A 21,320-nucleotide genomic window follows, 5' to 3' on the forward strand; every position below is an offset into this window, starting at 1 on the left:
ACTGACATTAACTATATTCCTAGCCCTTAATTCTTTATCGGTTGAACCCTGGATCAGCTTTTCTGGTATTTTGCCCAGGATTGTTGTCAGGACAACCGGCCTATCAGTACCCAATCACCCTGCTTGCCTTTTTTGAATATTGGCACAAGATTATCTCCCTCAACCCCCAGCCTTGCCATGGCCCCAAACCCATCTCCTGTCTCCACCCCAGCCCCACTCCTGCCCACATTCACCCTCACTCTTCACCCTCTAATATTTCCTAGCTCTGAATCCAAAATAAGGATCTGGAAATGCAATGAGTAGCTCACCTTAGAGGCAGGGTATGTCAGAAATCCCTGGACCAAATGACCCTTCAACTTGTTTGTCTTAGATTGCACTCGGTTCCATTGCTCAGCATGGCAGAAATACTCACTGGTTAGTAGAGTCTTTCCATTTCCCTCTGTTTGATCAAGGCTAATGTACTTGACAATGCTGCTAAAATAAAACCAGGGGCTGCACATCGATTTTAGAGCCCTTTGAAATGATGCTGTCAAACCAGAAATTTTGGTTTCAGGGCAAAACGCCTCACAGGAACCCTTCAGAATGCGGGGACAGTGCCCAGGGCCCATGCTCCGAGAACTGCCAAGGACAGGGCTCAGACTCACAGTGCACGGGTGTAACTTCGGTTCAGCAACCATCGCGCGTGACCTTTGAATTCTTGGGACAGCAGACCCACAAACGTTCACTCTCTTTGACCTGCTTTCCTGATGCGCTGACCTGGAGTCCCTAACGTAACCCTCAAGAGCTGTGACGCTTCCTGCGGGTACCCAGGGCTGTGTGGTACCCTGTTACCACTTGTCTTGAGCGTGAGGCAGTCTTGTGCCTGACGAGAATCTGCCGACCATGGGCAATACCAGCACTCCCCCTAGGCCTAGGCAGGCCCACTGTCAATCTACAGACTAGCGATAGGCTTGCTCTGATCCTTGAGCCCTCCGGAGCATCCAGCCCCTGTTCCACTGGCCCTCACAGTATTCAAAGATCCGCGGCTTCCAAAGAAGCCGTGCACCCCTCTCACCAGTTTCACCTCAGCTCGTGGGGGGTATGGATCGGCGTTGACATTGCACTCCCCGTCAGGGCCCGGCCCGAGCTGGGGGAGGAACCATGCAACCAGCGGACCAAATTCGGCGATGAATCCGCTCACTTGCTGCCTGACCCCTCTTTCTTAAAAGGTCTCCACCTCAGGGACTTCTCTTGGGGTTCCTTTGTCTTCGTAAAGCCTCAGGCCCGCACCTGGCCCAGACAGCAAACAGACACCCATCTCCCCAGATGGTCAGTGTTTGATATGCTCGACTCGGGTGACTTTAACGGTTTTGGAACCAAAGAGTTTACGTCTCTCAAACTATCGCCTGTGCAAACATCTTGCAGTAATTATGATGACCAGTGAGCTACTGTATATAACTGACCTAAAAGATTCCTGTAAAAATCTATGGACCTCTCTGCCAGTTTATACCCTGAGGTCTCTGTGTCACACAGGCTTCACCCAAAGGGAAAGCGGGTGCTGTGCACTCGCTGAGATAAATCCTGAGCGACTGAGAAGTTTGGGGCAGAGCCGAGCCATAGTTTGAGGCCCAGCTGTTCTTCTAAGGAGTTTATTGGTTTTGCAAATGTTGTTGCTTTGGGGGAAAGGGGAGGTTTGTATCTCAGGAATCTCTGGTTCAGATTTGGAGCTCTAATGTTACCTAGCTGCCCCATGAGGCAGGGCAAATTTAGAAGCACTTAGACTGATACCTCTGTAAAGAGAAAGGGAAGCTCAAACCTAATTACAGCTAGGCTGGGAAGAATTAATTAAAAAAATAATTTGTTGGGGCAACAGGGCCTCCTTGTTCCTGGTTCTGTCTCAGTCTACAAACTACGCAGAGACCCCTGTGCTGGACCAATACTTTGTGCAGTTTATTTACATCCCCACCTCTTCCTGGCCCATTCTGCCCTCTTCCTTGACTGTGCTGCATCCTCGCTCCTCCCACGCCCAGAGCTTCCTGCGTGTCGCGAAACAGCTGATCGCGGGAGGCAGGAGGCACGGGGAGGGAAGGGGAGGTGTTGATCGTCTGAGCCCGCTGGTGGGCAGGAGGTGCTGGGGGAAAGAGGGGGTCTTATGGGGGCGCTGCCGGTGGGTGTTCAGCACTCACCATTTTTTCCCTGTGGTGCTCCAGCCTCGGAGCACCCACGGCGTCAGCACCGATGCCGGGGAAAGCAATCTCTCTTTCCCCTTACTACCTGCTTCCCCCCTTTCTACCTCCTTCCTGTGCCTATTTGTGGGCTCTGCCTAGTGGCTCAATTAGCCTTCCTGCCCGGCCTCACCTACGAATTAGGCACAGCTCTGCTTTGTCAGCTCCATTCTGCAGGGCTTGACCCAGAGCCCGGACTCAGCCTTTCTTGCCTCGCACTCTGTCAGAGGGATAATACTGGTGTTTAGTTTCCAGCATTATTTTGAGTTTTTGATTTTCACAGTCATGCAAAATCATGGGAGGGTCAGACAATAATTGTTTAATGACAGCCGGCGCGGAGATTCAAACCAGTAACGTTTGATAACCATTAAAACACCAATTGTGAACTCCCATGTCAAACTCCACAGAGACCATAACCTTAAATCAAACTCCAACACATCCTCAAGCAGCGTTTTTCTTTCTTTGCCTCTCTGCACGTTTCCGTGATGGTTGATGGAAATAGCTGTGCGCGTACGGGGAAATCGACATCTATCGACATTTCCCAAGAAAAATGGACTCCTTCCAAGCCTAAATACACGACAGCTGGCACTGCAAAAACATCTTGTTAAGAAGCAGATATGAAGCATGGTGGGCCAAACTTTCAACTGGTGTAAATCAGTGGCATTCTACTGATGTCACAGGACAATGTACACCAGACTCTTCACCTCTGATTATTACAGTTAATTGGAAAGTTAGGATTTTTTCCCATGACAGTTTTTACAGGAAAAATTCCCATTTGACAAATTCCACCAGGAAACTCCAGGGTGAGAAATGTTGAAAATGTGGGAAAGATTTTGTGGCACCCTCTCTCTCACACTTTACCATTTCCCAACATTTTCCAGCTGGGAAAAGTGAAAATGCTACTTACATGCACAACTGAAGTAACTTTTGCAAGTTGGAAAACAGACAGGAAGTGCAGAAAATCCCACAATTTTGAAACAAATAATTTCAGAAATACCAACAAATGTTCAGGTTTTTTTTCCAGAAGAAAAAATGGCATTGAAAGTCTGGAAGAGGAACAATTTCAATGAAATATTTCTGTAAATAAAAAAGTAAAAGAAAAAATTGATTAAACCCTAATTTTGCAATGCACATTTTTTGGTTGGACATTTTTGGGCCAGCTCTACTGTAGGGAATAAGGTTCTCATATCTTATCGCATGAATTCCAAAAGCCCAATAGACATTATTGACCAAACCAGTTAACCTTCAACCAGTTAACAGCGCTTCACCCAAGGCACCATTTAAACTGCAAGTACCTCCCTGACCCATATGTAGGAAATTAGAACGACTGATCTATTGTTGCCATGACTTTTTACATACTGTTAATTTTCAAAAAACCCTACTTTGATTTACTGTGAATTTACTAATCAAAGTTCAAAACTAATGAGAACTAATCACAAGATGTTTGACTTAATCAACGCTCGTGAAAGTCAATGCTCTGCTGGAATAAGGACTCAGCTCAAAGTGACAAGCCATTTTCTACCCCCCTTCTTCAGACTGGGGAGTGTGGCAGCTGTTCTGCTAGGGTGGAATCCTGCCCTATGCTTGGTACCCCATTGAAGTTAAAATGCAGGACGAGGTCCTTGCTCTCCAAATTGCGATTGGAATCTACGGGACCATTTGTTTAGTGAGGCTTGGATTTTCAAATGGGCCAAAGGGAGTCAGGAATCCAAATCCCATTAAAAATGTGTGGGGTAGATCACTTAATTCCTCCAGGCCACTTTGAAAATCACAGCTGTAAGTCATTATCTAAGGGGCCTGAATTACCACTGCTTTGTTCCACTTTGTGCTGTGTAACTCCATCCGCATTCAGTGGAGTCATATAGACATAAACCTGGAGTAGCACAGTGGGGAATCAGGCCCCATAGGAGTCGCAGAATCAGGCCCTGAGTGAGAAGTCCAGAATCTAGCCCTGTGACATCAGTGCAATTGGGACCCCCAAGGTGAGATTTTCAGAGTTACCCAAGGGATTTGGAGGCACAATTTCCATCGCATTTGATTGGAACTGCACATCCAAATTCCTTTGGTGGCTCTGAAAATCTCATTCCAAGGCTGACCAGTGCCCCAGTGAAGGTCACTACAGAGTCTGCAAAGGGGTGCCCAATATACCTATTCCCTGACATTTATGACCCATCACTCTCCTCAAAACCTCTTTCACTTCCATGTTCCGCACACTGTAGGTAATGCGGGTCAGCATGGGGGTGAAGACTCCATCCAGCATGGTTACCAACCTGTCCTGATCCAGCGAGAGGCTGGATGAGCAACATATGTAGCTGAAGACGGTGGTGCTGTAGAACTGATGTACCACCATGAGGTGTGAGGAGGCGCAAGTGGAGAAGGCCTTGTGTTGCCCTCGGCTGACTGGATGGTCCAGAGGGTTTGGATGTAGGAGAGCAGGGTGACCAGAAAGGCACCCAGGCTGAATATCCCCACTACGATGAGGGTCACCATCTCCCTGAGGTACGTGGAAGTGTAGGATGAAGCCAGCACTGGGGGAATGTCACAGTAATATTGGTTGACTTTGCTGGAGTGGCAAATAGGCAGGGTGCAGGTAGACACTGTGTGCAGGAGGGAGTTGAGGAATCTGGTGACCCACGTTCCTGGCAGTCATCAGAACGCAGAGTCTCTTGCTCCTAATGACCATGTACTACAAAGGGTTACACATGGCCACTTACCAGCCATAGGCCATCACCGCCAGGAGGAAAACCTCCCTCCCTGCTACAGCCACCAGGAAGATGACCTGCAACATGCAGCCAGTGAAGGAAATTATGTTGCTCTCTGACAAGAGGTTTTCCAGCATCTTGGGTGTTGTAGCAATGGGGCAGCAGATGTCTTACCAGGAGAAGTTACTGAGGATGAAGTCCAGCAGGTTGTGCAGCTTAGCCATGGTCCCTATGGCTAGGATTCGAGGCCATTGCCAGTGAGGGTTATGAGGTACATCAACAGAAAGGCACTAAAAAGAGAGACGCAAATGGCTGGGTGATTGGAAAGTCCCATAAGGACGAATTTGGCCATGATTGTGCCATTGTCCGTTTCTCTGCTTGAAGAGGAGCTCTCCTGCAAGGGGGTAAATGAAAGCTATTTCATTATGTGAAACTCTGTGCATGGGAATGACGGATGGTCTCTGTGTTCAGGCAAAGGAGTGGGAGATGGAAGATCTAGGCTCTCATCCACAGGCATGTCTCCACCTGTCTCCCGCCAATAATGAACATTCTTAGACTGATCCATTTTGGGTGGTTTTTTTGAACCAAATTGAAACTCAGTTAGACATGAAACCCTCTCCTCCTTGGCTGTTTCAGTGGTTCATGGGCATTGTAGTGTGGGTGCCTCATGCTCTCATTTTCCTTTCTGAGCTGGACCCCCTGGCTTGATTACATCTCATCTGATTGACTGCAGTGGAGGCAGAAACAGGGGAATCTCGACTAGGCGTAGAGAGTTTATTTGACCTCTGTATTTGGAACTGGTGTGTCCATCGCTGGAAACTTGTGTCCAGTTTTGGTGTCCACAGTTCATGAAGGATGTTGATAAATTGGGAAGGGGTCAGAGGAGAGACAGAAGAATGACCAAAGGATTAGAAAACCTGCCTTAGTGATAGACTCAAAAAGCTCAATCTATTTAGCTTAACAAAGAGATGGTTAATGGGTGATTTGATCACAGTCTATAAGAACCTACACGGGGAACAAATATTTAATAATGGTATTAGACCCGCAGCAGGGGCCTCCATGTGATATGGGGGAACAGTCAGGTACTGGACACAGTATTGGTATATAACACTCAAAGTACTCTTTATTGCTTACAAAATAAACCTCATTCACACCACAGTCATACAGCCCAAACATACAACACCAGAATCCACAGATCAGAATGAATTCCTGATGGCTAGTTGAGGTTCGTTCAGATCAGATGAGATCAGATCAGATGCGGGGAGCCGGCGGAAAGACCACATCAATATCCAAACAGGGCTCTGGGGATGTTGAAAGACTCCAAATTTCAAATGTGTGAAACCTCCATTTATTATCCACTTTGTGACATCATTAGTTGTTTGTCTCTGGTGTTTGGGCCTTTCACCCTGTCATAAATATAAAGGGAAGGGTAACAACCCTTATGTATGCAGTAACCTAAAATCCCTCATGGCCAGAGGTACAGAATCCCCTTACCTGTAAGGGGTTAATCAGTTCATTTAACCTAGTTGGCACCTGACCAGAAGGACCAATGAGAAAAGAAGATACTTTCAAATCAGGGGGGCAGGGAGGTTTTGTTTGTGCTCTCTTTGCTTGGTTCCCTCTCAGGACACACAGAGAGACCAAGCAGGTAAAGCAGCTCCTAAAAAGAACCTGAAATAATCCATCTAAAATTACAGCAATTGGAAGTAATAGCAAGGAAATGTGTTAGATTATCTTTAGTTTTAGCTTGTGAATTTTCCCTATGCTAAGAGGTAATTTTATTCCTGTTTTGTAACTGGGAAGCAGAGTCAGAGGGGAATTCTCTGTGTTTTAAATCTTTTTATTTACCCTGTAAAGTTATCTTCCATCCTGATTTTGCAGGTGTGATTCTTTCACTTTTTTTAAAATAAAATTTGTCTTTTAAGAACCTGATTGCTTTTCAGTGTCCTAAAGACCAGGGATTTGGTCTGTGTTCACTTTGTTAACCTATTGGTTGGTATATTATTCTCAAGCCTCCCCAGAAAAGGGGGTGAAGGGGTTAGGGGGGATATTTTGGTGGGGATAGGGCTCCAAGTGGCCCCTCCCTGAATGTTTATTTAAATCACTTAGTGGATACTGTCCAAGGACAGGGAAAGGAATTTGTGCCTTGGGGAAGTTTTTAACCTAAGCTGGTGGAATGTAAACTTAGGGGGTCTTTCATTCAGGTCCCCACATCTGTACCCCAGAGTTCAAAATGGGGAGGAATGCTGACACACCCACAACTCTGTTCTAGGCAGGCCACCATGATCCAAGGCATGCCATTTCCTCCAATTCTTATACATTTTTTTATAGGAGTCCAGCTGGTTCCTTATTTGCTGATTCTTCATATATTTCCCAGGGACATAAAAAGTTGTTTTGTACAGATCCTCCTTACCCACTTGAAATCTTAAGTTCCTGCTTCAGTTGCCAACACGCAATACACATATTTGTGTCAAACACACTCCATCCACTCTATGCCTTGATGGCCTGTAGCACATTACATGGATATATGGATACATGGATATCTATCTATCTATAGATATATATAGATCTACACATATCCCAAGAATGGGTGTGACACCCTGGTACCCCAATATTCACCACCGTCATGTAATTAGGATATGTTTTGCACAAAGTATGCCTTGTGAGGTATCATTCTAAAAGTCTTGATCTGCTAGACATTAATATCTCATTGGGTTGTATGTGTTATTGTCATATGTGAAGTTATGAGGTTTGGCTATGTATGTGTTACTGAAACAGGTTGTGAGGTTGAAAACACCCACAAGCAGACTTTCAGGTACAACAATAAAAAGGCCAAACAATGTTAATGGATTAATAAATGCACAAAAACAAGGATTACCCCAGGAACTGTGTACAATAGAAACCTCGCAGAGATAGCACTACAGAATGGGGACTGTTTGACCCATGTCTCATGCACAAGAGCTTTCCAGAAAATGGGAAGAAAATATAAAAGGGGAGAAATGGCATCATGATGGTATCTCACTCTCCCTAGAACACCACACCTGGAAACACCTGGGAAACCAAGCTGCAAAACCAAGGCAACTTGTGCCTTAAGAGTCTACCAGCCAGTTTATCACTCAGGTTGAGAATTTGCTATTTCATATCCTTCTTATCTTGTATGTTAAGATCACTTTGCGGTTTTGTTTATTTACAAAGGTAATGTGCTTTGATTTGTTTGCTATCACTTATAATCACTTAAAATCTATCCTTTTGTAGCTAATAAACTTGTTTTTGTTTTGTCTAAAACCAGTGTGTGGAAATCATAACTGGGCGGCAGAAAGCTATTGCATATCTTCCTCCACATTGAGGGAAGGGGTGAATTTCATGAGCTTATGCTGTACAGTTCTCTGTGCGGTGCAAGATGGTATGATGATGGGTTTACACTCCAGAGGGGAGTGCATGCCTTAGGAGTTGGGAGGTGCCTTAGCTGAGCCTTCCCATGCAGAGCTGATTTCAGCATCTGTGTGTAGCTGCACTTGGGTGTGTGTCTATCTATCTGTATGTGTGCTGGAGGGGGACTGAGGGCCTGTCACAGCAATACAGTGTAAAGGGAGCCCAGGCTGGTGAGTCAGGAGGGCTCAGTGGTACTCCAGTTCTAGGTGGCACCCTGGGGGGAACCCGTCAGAATGGGCTTTTCAATCAAGCAGACAAACGGCTAACAAGATCCAATGCCTGAAAAGTTAAGCTGAACAAATTTAGACTGGAAATAAGGTGTACATTTTTAACAATGAGGGTAAACCACCATTGGAAGAAGTTATCAAGGGTCATGGTGGATACTCCATCACTGACATTTTAAAATCAAGATTGGGATTTTTGTTAAAAGACCTGCTCTAATTCAAATAGGAATTACTTGGGGGAAGTTTTATGGCCTGCGTTATGCAGGAGGCCAGACTAGATGACCACAGTGGTCCCTTCTGGCCTTGGAATGTGTGTATGTTTGAATGTGCCAGCAGAGGGGCGTCCTCACTGAATCATGGGAGACTCCCGGGAGCCCAGCCCCGGAGCCCAGCCCCCAGAGGAGAACGAAGGAGAAAGGCACCTGCACTACAGCTCCTATGAATTGTTGCGGCAGCTCAGTTGGATGCCCGTTGACGGCCAACAGCCCTGCAATAAAATGCTGTGTCTGGGTTGGACAAGCTGTCATTTTCATTTCAAATCCTCCTGATCCAGAATAAAATATTTCTTTCCAATTCTCCCTAAGGAAAAAAACCCTGAAACTGTTTGGTTGAACTTCCTGTGGAAAATGTTGATTCAGCCAAACTGCATTTCCTGTTGAAAAAGCGTTGTGATGGACAGTTCCCAAGCAACTTGCTCTGTTTGCTACGTTCCTCCACTCACATAGCAGAATATCTTGTTTTCATGAGAGAGTCGACTACAAATCCTGTTCGCAGTCCAGCCACTTATCAGGTATCTTCATCCTTCTTAATGCACAGCTTTGATTGACTTCTCTCCCTGGCAGCTTTCTCTCCATTCTTAATTTAAATAATATCCCTCTAGATTTTGTTTTAGAAACTCCTAAGCTAGAGGTTGATTTCCCTCTGTTTATGGGAGGGGCTCTTCTGTTGGTACTTGCTTTCTCCACAGATTTTTAAACCTCTCATCTCCAGCATCTTCTCATTCAGGCAATAGGACATGACAACCTGCAACCTCGTGTCACCCACTCTTCCCTTTTAGTTGTCTCCTCGTTTCAGTGACAGCTACTGAAGAAGAGTTTGAGTTCAGCTCTCTCCCTTCCCAGTATAACCCACTATAACCAAGGAACTCTTCGGCATCCCCGCTGGGGGTACTGCTTTTGCCAACACACCCACCCACCCCCTTTCAAATGGCCCAAGTTAAACACGGTGATATGCCACGAACTAACAGCATTCTGCTTCCATTTCAGCAACGAGACAGCACTATTCCCAAGGATTTGTTCTTAACAGACGTGCGGTCATCTAGGGCACTACCTACTAATGGGCTAGAAGATGCATTTCAAATGTGTGGCTGCGTGGTCCTTGCAAACAAACACTGGCTTGGGTATATGGAGAGCTGCGTTCTGTTCCCAGCTCTGCTATCTGATGTTGGGTCTCTGTTTCCCCTTTCACCTCTCAGTCGGGGATTTTCAGTCCCCTCCTATGAAAATCCCAGGTTAGAGCCATGCAAGTACCAAAGTGGTTAACAAAGAGGAGGATTTCTCATCTGTCTCCTCTGAATTCGCTACCAGCTCCAGAAGCTAATGAGGAGCGGCTCTGCGGGAGCCCCAGGTTACATGTCAGCAGCACTCCATTGCCCCCTCCTTTTACTGCCTGACGTCTACCTGGCTGCTCATCTCTCTCCTCTTTGGACAGCACTTTCCGCTGCTGCTACATCAGCTTTGTTTCCTTCCCCGACTAGTGACTTTTGCCAAGCAGCAGCCTCCACCTAACTGGCCATCCCTTGTCCTGGAGCCCAGGCAAACTCTCTCCCCTCCTTCAGATCCCTCTTCCAAACGCATTTATTCCCCCCCCGCCCCGATCCCTCAGTCAGTAACTCTGTCAGGAATGCCCTTGAGATACTAACATAGTTCAGAAAGAGAGAGAAAGAGAGAAAGGCACTGGACTTCCTATGGTACCAGTCAGGCACTACCTTAATCTGTTCATTCCTTCCATGCTCCATCTGTCTCCGTGGCCTGCTGTTACCTGCCCCACCAACTTCTCTTGTCTCAGTTCAAATAGGGAGATCTTTTCTGCATGGACCATGGGCCTCAGGTCTGCACCTAAGAGTTAGGTTGACCTAGCTACACTGCTCAGGACTGGTGATAGCACTTGGTTGTTGTCCTTGTCAGACAACCCATCAACATTGCCCTGGCTGGGGACTCCCCCTCCAGAGGAAGAAATCTCCAGGTGTTTCTCTGGCCGGTTTCAGATCTCTGTGCTCTGTGACGAGAGACCATTTGAATGGTCATTGGGCCAAAGAGAGAGTGTGTGGATTCATAACCTGGTAGTTAGCGCTTTCACCTGGGAGGTGGGAAAACCACATGTAAGTCCCTGGTCCAATGATTATTTAATTATTTTAACAAAGTGGAAGAGTTTGACAGGAGAGATGGGGACACATCCTGCCCCTTGCCCCCACCCCAAGCCCCCTAAGCAGCACCCTAACCACTCAGCTGAGAGATGGGAGTCCAAGTTCAAATCCATTATCCGCATCAGGCAGAGTGTGGAATGACCCTGGGCCTTCCACATCCCTGGTGAGTACACTAACCCAGTGGTTCCAGGTCTTCCAGGAGGGACATCAACTCATCTAGAGATTTGCCATGTTTTACGACAGGTTACATAAAAAATCATTAGCAAAGTCAGTACAAACTAATATTTCATACAGCCAATGCCTTGTTTATACCGTTCTGTGCACTTTACACTGAAATGGAAGTACAAGATTTATATTCCAATTGATTTATTTTATAATTGTATGGTAAAAATCAGAAAGTCAGCAATTTTTTTTTAAATTAGAGAGTGCTGTGACACTTTTGTATTTTTATGTCTGATTTTTACAAGCAAGAAGTTTTTAAGTGAGGTTAAATTAGAGGGTATGTCAGGTAAATCAGACTCCTGAAAGGAATTTACTGACTGCTTTTCTTAGGGCCTTTTTTACCTCCTTGTTCCTCAGGCTGTAGATGAATGGATTGAACAGGGGCGTCAGGATGGTGTAGAAGATGGAGAACACTTTGTTCAGGTCTTGCAGTGTCTTAGTTTTGGGGAGGAGATAAACAATGATCAGGGTCCCATAGAAAGTTGTAATCACAATGAGGTGAGAGGAGCAGGTGGAAAAGGCCTTTTGCCGCCCGGTGGTGGAAGGGATTCTCAGGATGGAGGTGATGATACAAATGTAAGATGTTACAGTTAGTAGAGATGGGGGCAGTGAACATACACCCGCTAGGACAACACCCAAAAGTTTTAGCAGACGGGTGTCACTGCAGGAGAGGTCTATCACTGGAGTTAAGTCACAAAAGAAGTGATCAATCTTACCAGGGCCACAGAAAGGCAGTTGTGACATCAAAGAAGTTGTTATGGTAACAGGCAAAAACCCATTTATCCAAGACCCAGCTGCTAGCAGGACACAGAATCTGCCATTCATACGGGCTCCATAGTACAGTGGTTTGCATATTGCTAAATACCGATCATAAGACATTGCAGCTAAGAGATAACATTCTGTGGCTCCAAATAAACCAAACAAATAATATTGTGTGAGGCAGCGCTGGACAGAAATGGTTCTGTCCCCCGTCAGGAGACTGGCCAGCAGCCTGGGCAGGATGGTGGAGGTGTAGCACGTCTCCAAGCAGGACAAGTTCCCCAGGAAGAAATACATGGGAGTGTGCAAGTGCTGATCAGTTACAATAAGTGTGATGATGAGGATGTTCCCTACCATGCTCAAAATGTAGATCACTGAAAAAGGAAGAAAGAGAAGAATTTGCAGCTCATGGAGATCCCCAAATCCCAGTAGAATGAATTCTGTAGCCGTTTTATTGCTCCAGACTGGACCGGCCATAGGTAGTAGTTAAAGAAAATCCCACATCCCCTGAAAGAGAACATAAAATATATTTGAAGATTAATACACCAGTAGCAATTAATGCCATCTTTCTTTTTTTTAATGTCTTCTGCTGGTCACTAGAGGAATGCAACCCAAGCTGTAAACTTGATCTCCAAGAACAGCAGCTTAAAGACTCTGTCGTTCTAGATGGACGCTGAGTTTATGACACCAAATATCAGGCTAGGTATTCATCCGGTACAGAAGTACAGGTTATATCGGCTGGAGAACGGCATGGAAAGCACCGGAAGTCCTTTTTATTACTGATCTTGGCACAGAAAGCGGGAATGTGCTAATAAAGTTTACGGATGACATGAAGCTGGGGGGTATTGCCAATACAGAGAGGGCCTGGGATATCAGACAGGAAGATCTGGATGACCTTGTAAACTGGCGTAATAGTAATAGGATGAACTTTAATCGTGAAAAGTGCAAGGTCATGCATTTAGGGATTAATAACAAGAATTTCTGTTACAAACTGGGGACGCATCACTTGGAAGTAACAGAGGAGGAGAAGGACCTCGGAGTATTGGTTGATCACAGGATGACTGTGAGCCGCCAATGTGATATGGCCATGAAAAAAGCTAATGCGGTCTTGGATGCATCAGGCGAGGTGTTTCCAGTAGAGCTAAGGGGGTGTTAGTTGTACCGTTATACCGTTACCGTTATACAAGGTACTGGTGAGACCTCACCTAGAATACTGTGTGTAGTTCTGGTCTCCCATGTTTAAGAAGGATGAACTCAAACTGGAACAGGTACCGAGAAGGGCTACTAGGATGATCCGAGGAATGGAAAACCTGTCCTATGAAAGGAGACTCAATGAGCTTGGCTTGTTTAGCCTAACTAAAAGAAGGCTGAGAGGCAATATGACTGCTATCTCTAAATATATCACAGGGAGAAATACCGGAGAGGGAGAGGAATTATTTAAGCTCAGTACATAAGTCAGGGGTTTGTTACAGGAGTTGGTGGGTGAGATTCCGCGGCCTGCGTTGTGCAGGAGGTTAGACTAGACGATCATAATGGTCCCTTCTGACCTTAAAGTCTATGATTCTATGATTCTATAACAACAATCTTTTATTTTATTTTTGTGCTGGCTTTAAGAAAATTGGTCAGCTTCATGGAGCTGCATGAATTGGTCATGTTCTAGAACAGGGGTTCTCAAACTGGGGGTCATGACCCCTCAGGGGGTCATGAGGTTATTATGTGGGGTATAGTGAGCTGTCAGCTTCCACCCCCAAACCCCGCTTTGCCTCCAATATTTATAATAGTGGTTTTTTTAAAATATTATTTATAATTTTATATTTATAATGTTATTTGTAATGTTATAATGTTATATTTATAATGTTTGAAATGTTATTTATAATAGTGGTTTTTTTGAAGTGTTATATTAATTTATAAGGAGGGGTCGCACTCAGAGGCTTGCTGTGTGAAAGAGCTCACCAATACAAACGTTTGAGAACCAGAACATTAAAATATTTGGAAAGCCCATTCAATGTATTCTCTGTAAGGGTGTTTTGTTTGATCCCACCCCATGCTGCCCTGGTCTGCAGAATGCAAGCCAGGAGTATCAAACCGCGATTTCAAAGGATCGAGCATTTACATGATGAACCAGAATGGCCAGAGTTACACTATCAAGAGCTCAGAAACAACCCAAAGATAAAATTCAGAGGTTTGAAAAGGGATATCCCCCTGCCTTAGCGTATAGGACAATTAAATGGCTAATTAAATGGGTGGGTTGAAAGAAAGCTGCTTTGTGCACCTACCTCTTAAGTAGCTTGTGCAGGAGACAGGATACCACACTGTGTGGATCAATGATCTCATGTGATTAAGCCGTTCCTATGGTTCCAAACTATACTCTTCAGGCTGATATTTCCAAACCTGCCTTGGGGAGCAGGGTGCACAGCAAAGAGGGTATGCAAAGCTCAGCCTATACAGCTAAAACATTGTTAGCATCTATCTAGCATTAAGTTTCTCAACAGCTCAGGGAGGCAGATCCCCTCCTGAAAGGTAAAACACAGCAGTGAGGAGACAGGATGGACTTTATTAGCCACTCACTCTTGTCCATCTGCAATTCTGATTTAACTGAAAAGAGTCTTGAAGGTTGATTCACCTCTAAAAAGGGTCTATTTCAAGCTGGAATCATTTGATAGGACTCCTTTTTTCAGGATGAAGGTTCTACTGTCCGTCTTCTAATGTCATCTCTCCATGCAGCTGATCTCCTTCAACAAGCAGATTCCAGTTTGGATGTCCTAGTTCTGCTGCGTGTTTTTTGTACGTTGTGCCTTGTCTAAAAGTGCCAGTCTCTGGTGTCTCATTTTTTACCCTTCTTGCAAGAAGGTGAAATCTCCACGGACACTTCTGCAGCTGGGATTTTTGAATCCATGTCTAGGACACTGGGACATTGTTAAGAACATCAAACTCTAAACCTCAAAGGGAACGAGTTGGAGGACATAGAACTTCTAACCTTCCTCATTTTCTCTCTCTTTACCACATATATTAAATGCCCCCAAACTTTGTGAAAGCAGAGTTAAGTTTGCCCAGAGGTGAATTGTGCCCTTCCAGAATGGGGAAAGTCATTAAACTTAAACCTCTGAAAACCAGGGAGTGGAGAGTTAAAGGACACCTGTGTCACTGCAACACGACTTTAACTCCGCTTCCTGGAGCAGGCAATAGCCATCACATCTAAGTATGTCGTGGGGGTGCAAAGGTTAAACCACCGACGGAAGGGGTAGGATTTTCTAGCTCTTGATGTCTCCAGATCAAGACCAGAATATGCTTTTGTCAAACATTAGTTATTAGACTCAATGCAAAAGTGACTGGAGAAATTCTCTGGCTTGTTATACAGGAGGTCAGGCTACAGGATCTGTCGGTCCCCTCTGACTCTGAAATCTACGAACCCATAATCGAGAGATGTGAGAAAGGACTAAGAGAATAGGGTGTTGTTGGGGGGGTGTCCCACAGATTTGAATTCCAGCCTGTGTCTGCCTGTGCGCCAAGTGAGTTCGTGGTATGAGGCGTAGCTGTGTTGAACTGTGGAGGGATTTGCTGGAGCAGCTGGTGATGAGATCTGTTGCTGTGCTATGAAGCTGCGCTTTGAGAGATCGATGGCTCATTGCAGCACTGAGTCCTGTCGGAGGGGCCAATGGAACTCTTTGGAACATGCACGGGGGACAGGAATAGGGGATCAAACACCCCCAGAGAAGCAGGGCCCCCCAGATCCCAACTGGGGCTGGGGCAGCTGCTGCCCATTCCCTCCTTTGTCTGAGGTGTGTTCCTCTCTGTCTCCTGGCCATTGCCCTGAGCAATGGGGCTGTGAATAAGAGATGTCTCTCCTTACCTCCCCCACCCCCATACCAACCAGCTGGATGGGAGCAGGGGAGGGGAGGGGCAAGGGGTGGAGGCTTCACACCGGATAGGGGAATGTGGAGGTGACAAGCCCCCTTCCATCCACAGCCATGTCCCCCTTCCAGTGTTTCTCCCCTCCCCTGGCCTGACACTCTCCCCCACCCTCAATCCTCTCCCCTATCTCCCATCCACATTTATCCACGAGTCATAGAGTTCAAAGCCAGAAGGGACCATAGGGAAAATTAGGAGCTCTAGTCTGACTCCCGTATACCACAGGCCATTGCTACCCATGTTTTGGACCCAATAACTAGCATTTGGCTAAAGTATCTTCCGGAATGGCAGCCAGTCTTGGTCTGAAGATATCACGAGATGGAGAATCCACCACTGGTTTGTTCCAATGGTCAATCACCCCCACTGTTAAAAAGATGGGACTTATTTCTAATTTCAAAACGCCTCACAGGAACCCTTCAGAATGCGGGGACAGTGCCCAGGGCCCATGCTCCGAGAACTGCCAAGGACAGGGCTCAGACTCACAGTGCACGGGTGTAACTTCGGTTCAGCAACCATCGCGCGTGACCTTTGAATTCTTGGGACAGCAGACCCACAAACGTTCACTCTCTTTGACCTGCTTTCCTGATGCACTGACCTGGAGTCCCTAACGTAACCCTCAAGAGCTGTGACGCTTCCTGCGGGTACCCAGGGCTGTGTGGTACCCTGTTACCACTTGCCTTGAGCGTGAGGCAGTCTTGTGCCTGACGAGAATCTGCCGACCATGGGCAATACCAGCACTCCCCCTAGGCCTAGGCAGGCCCACTGTCAATCTACAGACTAGCGATAGGCTTGCTCTGATCCTTGAGCCCTCCGGAGCATCCAGCCCCTGTTCCACTGGCCCTCACAGTAATCACAGATCTGCGGCTTCCAAAGAAGCCGTGCACCCCTCTCACCAGTTTCACCTCAGCTCGTGGGGGGTATGGATCGGCATTGACATTGCACTCCCCGTCAGGGCCCGGCCCGAGCTGGGGGAGGAACCATCCAACCAGCGGACCAAATTTGGCGATGAATCCGCTCACTTGCTGCCTGAGGCACGTCGTGCATATACAAAGAAGACAACCTCAGCTCATCGCTCTGCTTAACACAGATCTGCTTATAGTGAAATCAAAAATAGGTTTCATTAACAACACACTGAATAAGCCCTGGAAACAAACTTATTTTATTATAAAATAAAATCATAACAGGCATCCTAGTGCCTAGACATAATTCACAAGATATTCTCATGTCTGCCACAGCAGTGGTTTTCAAACATTTTTTCTGGGGACCCAGCTGAAGAAAATTGTTGGTGCCCACGACCCAACGGAGCTGGGGATGTGGGGTATGGGGTGTGGGAGGGGCTCAGGGCTGGGACAGAGGATTGGGGTGCGGGGGTGAGGGCTGTGGGGTGGGGCCTGGAATGAGGGGTTCAGGGTATGGAAGGGAGCTCTGGGCTGGGGCAGGGGGTTGGGGTGCGGGGTTGGGGTGCAGGCTTACCTCCGGCGGCTCCTGGTCAGCAGCACAGTGGGGGTGCAGAGGCAGGCTTCCTGCCTGTCCTGGCACCGCGGAACATGCTGCACCCCGGAAGCGGCCAGCCGCAGGTCTGGCTCCTAGGTGGAGGCACGCAAGCAGCTTTTCGTGGCTCTCGCCCACAGGCACCGCCCCCACCCTCAGTGAAGCCCAGTGATCAGGGAGGGGGAAGCACGTGGAGCCACATGGCCCCACTGCCTAGAAGCCGGACCCGCTGCTGGCCACTTCCGGGGCGCAGCGTGGTATCGAAACCGGTAGGTAGTACTCTGCCTTAGCTGGGCAGCACCACCAACGGGACTTTTAACTTCCCAGTCGGCGGTGCTGACCAGAGCAACCCAGTGCCTGACATGCCGCCACCCAGTACTAGGTTGTGACCTGAAGTTTGAAAAATGCTGTTCTACAGTATTGCTAAGCCACGCTCCACGGGCAGGCTGGCTGTGACCCCTCTTTCTTAAAAGGTCTCCACCTCAGGGACTTCTCTTGGGGTTCCTTTGTCTTCGTAAAGCCTCACGCCCGCACCTGGCCCAGACAGCAAACAGACACCCATCTCCCCGGATGGTCAGTGTTTGATATGCTCGACTCGGGTGACTTTAACGGTTTTGGAACCAAAGAGTTTACGTCTCTCAAACTATCGCCTGTGCAAACATCTTGCAGTAATTATGATGACCAGTGAACTACTGTATATAACTGACCTAAGGGATCCCTGTAAAAATCTATGGACCCCTCTGCCAGTTTACACCCTGAGGTCTCTGTGTCACACAGGCTTCACCCAAAGGGAAAGCGGGTGCTGTGCACTCGCCGAGATAAATCCTGAACGACTGAGAAGTTTGGGGCAGAGCCGAGCCATAGTTTGAGGCCCAGCTGTTCTTCTAAGGAGTTTATTGGTTTTGCAAATGTTGTTGCTTTGGGGGAAAGGGGAGGTTTGTATCTCAGGAATCTCTGGTTCAGATTTGGAGCTCTAATGTTACCTAGCTGCCCCATGAGGCAGGGCAAATTTAGAAGCACTTAGATTGATACCTCTGTAAAGAGAAAGGGAAGCTCAAACCTAATTACAGCTAGGCTGGGAAGAATTAATTTAAAAAATAATTTGTTGGGGCAACAGGGCCTCCTTGTTCCTGGTTCTGTCTCAGTCTACAAACTACGCAGAGACCCCTGTGCTGGACCAATACTTTGTGCAGTTTATTTACATCCCCACCTCTTCCTGCCCCATTCCGCCCTCTTCCTTGACTGTGCTGCATCCTCGCTCCTCCCACGCCCAGAGCTTCCTGCGTGTCGCGAAACAGCTGATCGCGGGAGGCAGGAGGCACGGGGAGGGAAGGGGAGGTGTTGATCGTCTGAGCCTGCTGGTGGGCAGGAGGTGCTGGGGGAAAGAGGGGGTCTGATGGGGACGCTGCCGGTGGGTGTTCAGCACTAACTGTTTTTTCCCTGTGGTGCTCCATCCTCGGAGCACCCACGGAGTCGGCACCGATGCCGGGGAGAGCAATCTCTCTTTCCCCTTACTACCTGCTTCCCCCCTTTCTACCTCCTTCCTGTGCCTATTTGTGGGCTCTGCCTAGTGGCTCAATTAGCCTTCCTGCCCGGCCTCACCTACGAATTAGGTACAGCTCTGCTTTGTCAGCTCCATTCTGCAGGGCTTGACCCAGAGTCCGGACTCAGCCTTTCTTGCCTCGCACTCTGTCAGAGGGATAATACTGGTGTTTAGTTTCCAGCATTATTTTGAGTTTTTGATTTTCACAGTCATGCAAAATCATGGGAGGGTCAGACAATAATTGTTTAATGACAGCCGGCGCAGAGATTCAAACCAGTAACGTTTGATAACCATTAAAACACCAATTGTCAACTCCCATGTCAAACTCCACAGAGACCATAACCTTAAATCAAACTCCAACACATCCTCAAGCAGCGTTTTTCTTTCTTTGCCTCTCTGCACGTTTCCGTGATGGTTGATGGAAATAGCTGTGCGCGTACGGGGAAATCGACATCTATCGACATTTCCCAAGAAAAATGGACTCCTTCCAAGCCTAAATACACGACAGCTGGCACTGCAAAAACATCTTGTTAACAAGCAGATATGAAGCATGGTGGGCCAAACTTTCAACTGGTGTAAATCAGTGGCACTCTACTGATGTCACAGGACAATGTACACCAGACTCTTCACCTCTGATTATTACAGTTAATTGGAAAGTTAGGATTTTTTCCCATGACAGTTTTTACAGGAAAAATTCCCATTTGACAAATTCCACCAGGAAACTCCAGGGTGAGAAATGTTGAAAATGTGGGAAAGATTTTGTGGCACCCTCTCTCTCACACTTTACCATTTCCCAACATTTTCCAGCTGGGAAAAGTGAAAATGCTACTTACATGCACAACTGAAGTAACTTTTGCAAGTTGGAAAACAGACAAGAAGTGCAGAAAATCCCACAATTTTGAAACAAATAATTTCAGAAATACCAACAAATGTTCAGGTTTTTTTTTCAGAAGAAAAAATGGCGTTGAAAGTCTGGAAGAGGAAAGATTTCAATGAAATATTTCTGTAAATAAAAAAGTAAAAGAAAAAATTGATTAAACCCTAATTTTGCAATGCACATTTTTTGGTTGGACATTTTTGGGCCAGCTCTACTGTAGGGAATCAGGTTCTCATATCTTATCGCATGAATTCCAAAAGCCCAATAGACATTATTGACCAAACCAGTTAACCTTCAACCAGATAACAGCGCTTCACCCAAGGCACCATTTAAACTGCAAGTACCTCCCTGACCCATATGTAGGAAATTAGAACGACTGATCTATTGTTGCCATGACTTTTTACATAGTGTTAATTTTCAAAAAAACCTACTTTGATTTACTAATCAAAGTTCAAAACTAATGAGAACTAATCACAAGATGATTGTGAAAGTCAATGCTCTGCTGGAATAAGGACTCAGCTCAAAGTGACAAACTGTTTTCTACCCCCCTTCTTCAGACTGGGGAGTGTGGCAGCTGTTCTGCTAAGGTGGAATCCTGCCCTATGCTTGGTACCCCATTGAAGTTAAAATGCAGGACGAGGTCCTTGCTCTCCAAATTGCGATTGGAATCTACGGGACCATTTGTTTAGTGAGGCTTGGATTTTCAAATGGACCAAAGGGAGTCAGGAATCCAAATCCCATTAAAAATGTGTGGGGTAGATCACTTAATTCCTCCAGGCCACTTTGAAAATCACAGCTGTAAGTCATTATCTAATGGGCCTGAATTACCACTGCTTTGTTCCACTTTGTGCTCTGTAACTCCATTCGCATTCAGTGGAGTCATATAGACATAAACCTGGAGTAGCACAGTGGGGAACCAGGCCCCATAGGGGTCGCAGAATCAGGCCCTGAGTAAGAAGTCCAGAATCTAGCCCTGTGACATCAGTGCAATTGGGACCCCCAAGATGAGATTTTCAGAGTTACCCAAGGGACTTGGAGGCAAAATTTCCATCACATTTGATTGGAACTGCACATCCAATTCTCCTCAAAATCTCTTTCACTTCCATGTTCCACACACTGTAGGTAATGCAGGTCAGCATGGGGGTGAGGACTCCATCCAGCATGGCTACCAACCTGTCCTGATCCAGCGAGAGGCTGGATGAGCAACATATGTAGCTGAAGACGGTGGTGCTGTAGAACTGATGTACCACCATGAGGTGTGAGGAGGCGCAAGTGGAGAAGGCCTTGTGTTGCCCTCGGCTGACTGGATGGTCCAGAGGGTTTGGATGTAGGAGAGCAGGGTGACCAGAAAGGCACCCAGGCTGAATATCCCCGCTACGATGAGGGTCACCATCTCCCTGAGGTACGTGGAAGTGTAGGATGAAGCCAGCACTGGGGGAATGTCACAGTAATATTGGTTGACTTTGCTGGAGTGGCAGAAAGGCAGGGTGAAGGTAGACACTGTGTGCAGGAGGGAGTTGAGGAATCTGGTG

At 46.7% G+C, this 21,320-nt stretch overlaps 1 protein-coding gene across 1 annotated transcript; it reads right to left on the reverse strand.

Moving 5' to 3' along the window:
- Positions 1-11,500: 11,500 nt before the first annotated feature.
- Positions 11,501-12,325, reverse strand: LOC144273824 (olfactory receptor 10A2-like). The gene has a single exon (XM_077832527.1). It carries the CDS (start codon positions 12,323-12,325, stop codon positions 11,501-11,503), a length of 825 nt encoding a protein of 274 aa, XP_077688653.1.
- Positions 12,326-21,320: the final 8,995 nt, after the last annotated feature.

Source organism: Eretmochelys imbricata, chromosome 13 (genome assembly GCF_965152235.1).
Source record: "Eretmochelys imbricata isolate rEreImb1 chromosome 13, rEreImb1.hap1, whole genome shotgun sequence".
Classification (NCBI taxonomy): Eukaryota; Metazoa; Chordata; order Testudines; family Cheloniidae; genus Eretmochelys; species Eretmochelys imbricata.

Bases quoted from the DNA above. Each gene is read 5' to 3' on its own strand.
- LOC144273824 (XM_077832527.1), bottom strand. From the start codon at position 12,325: ATGGTAGGGAACATCCTCATCATCACACTTATTGTAACTGATCAGCAC.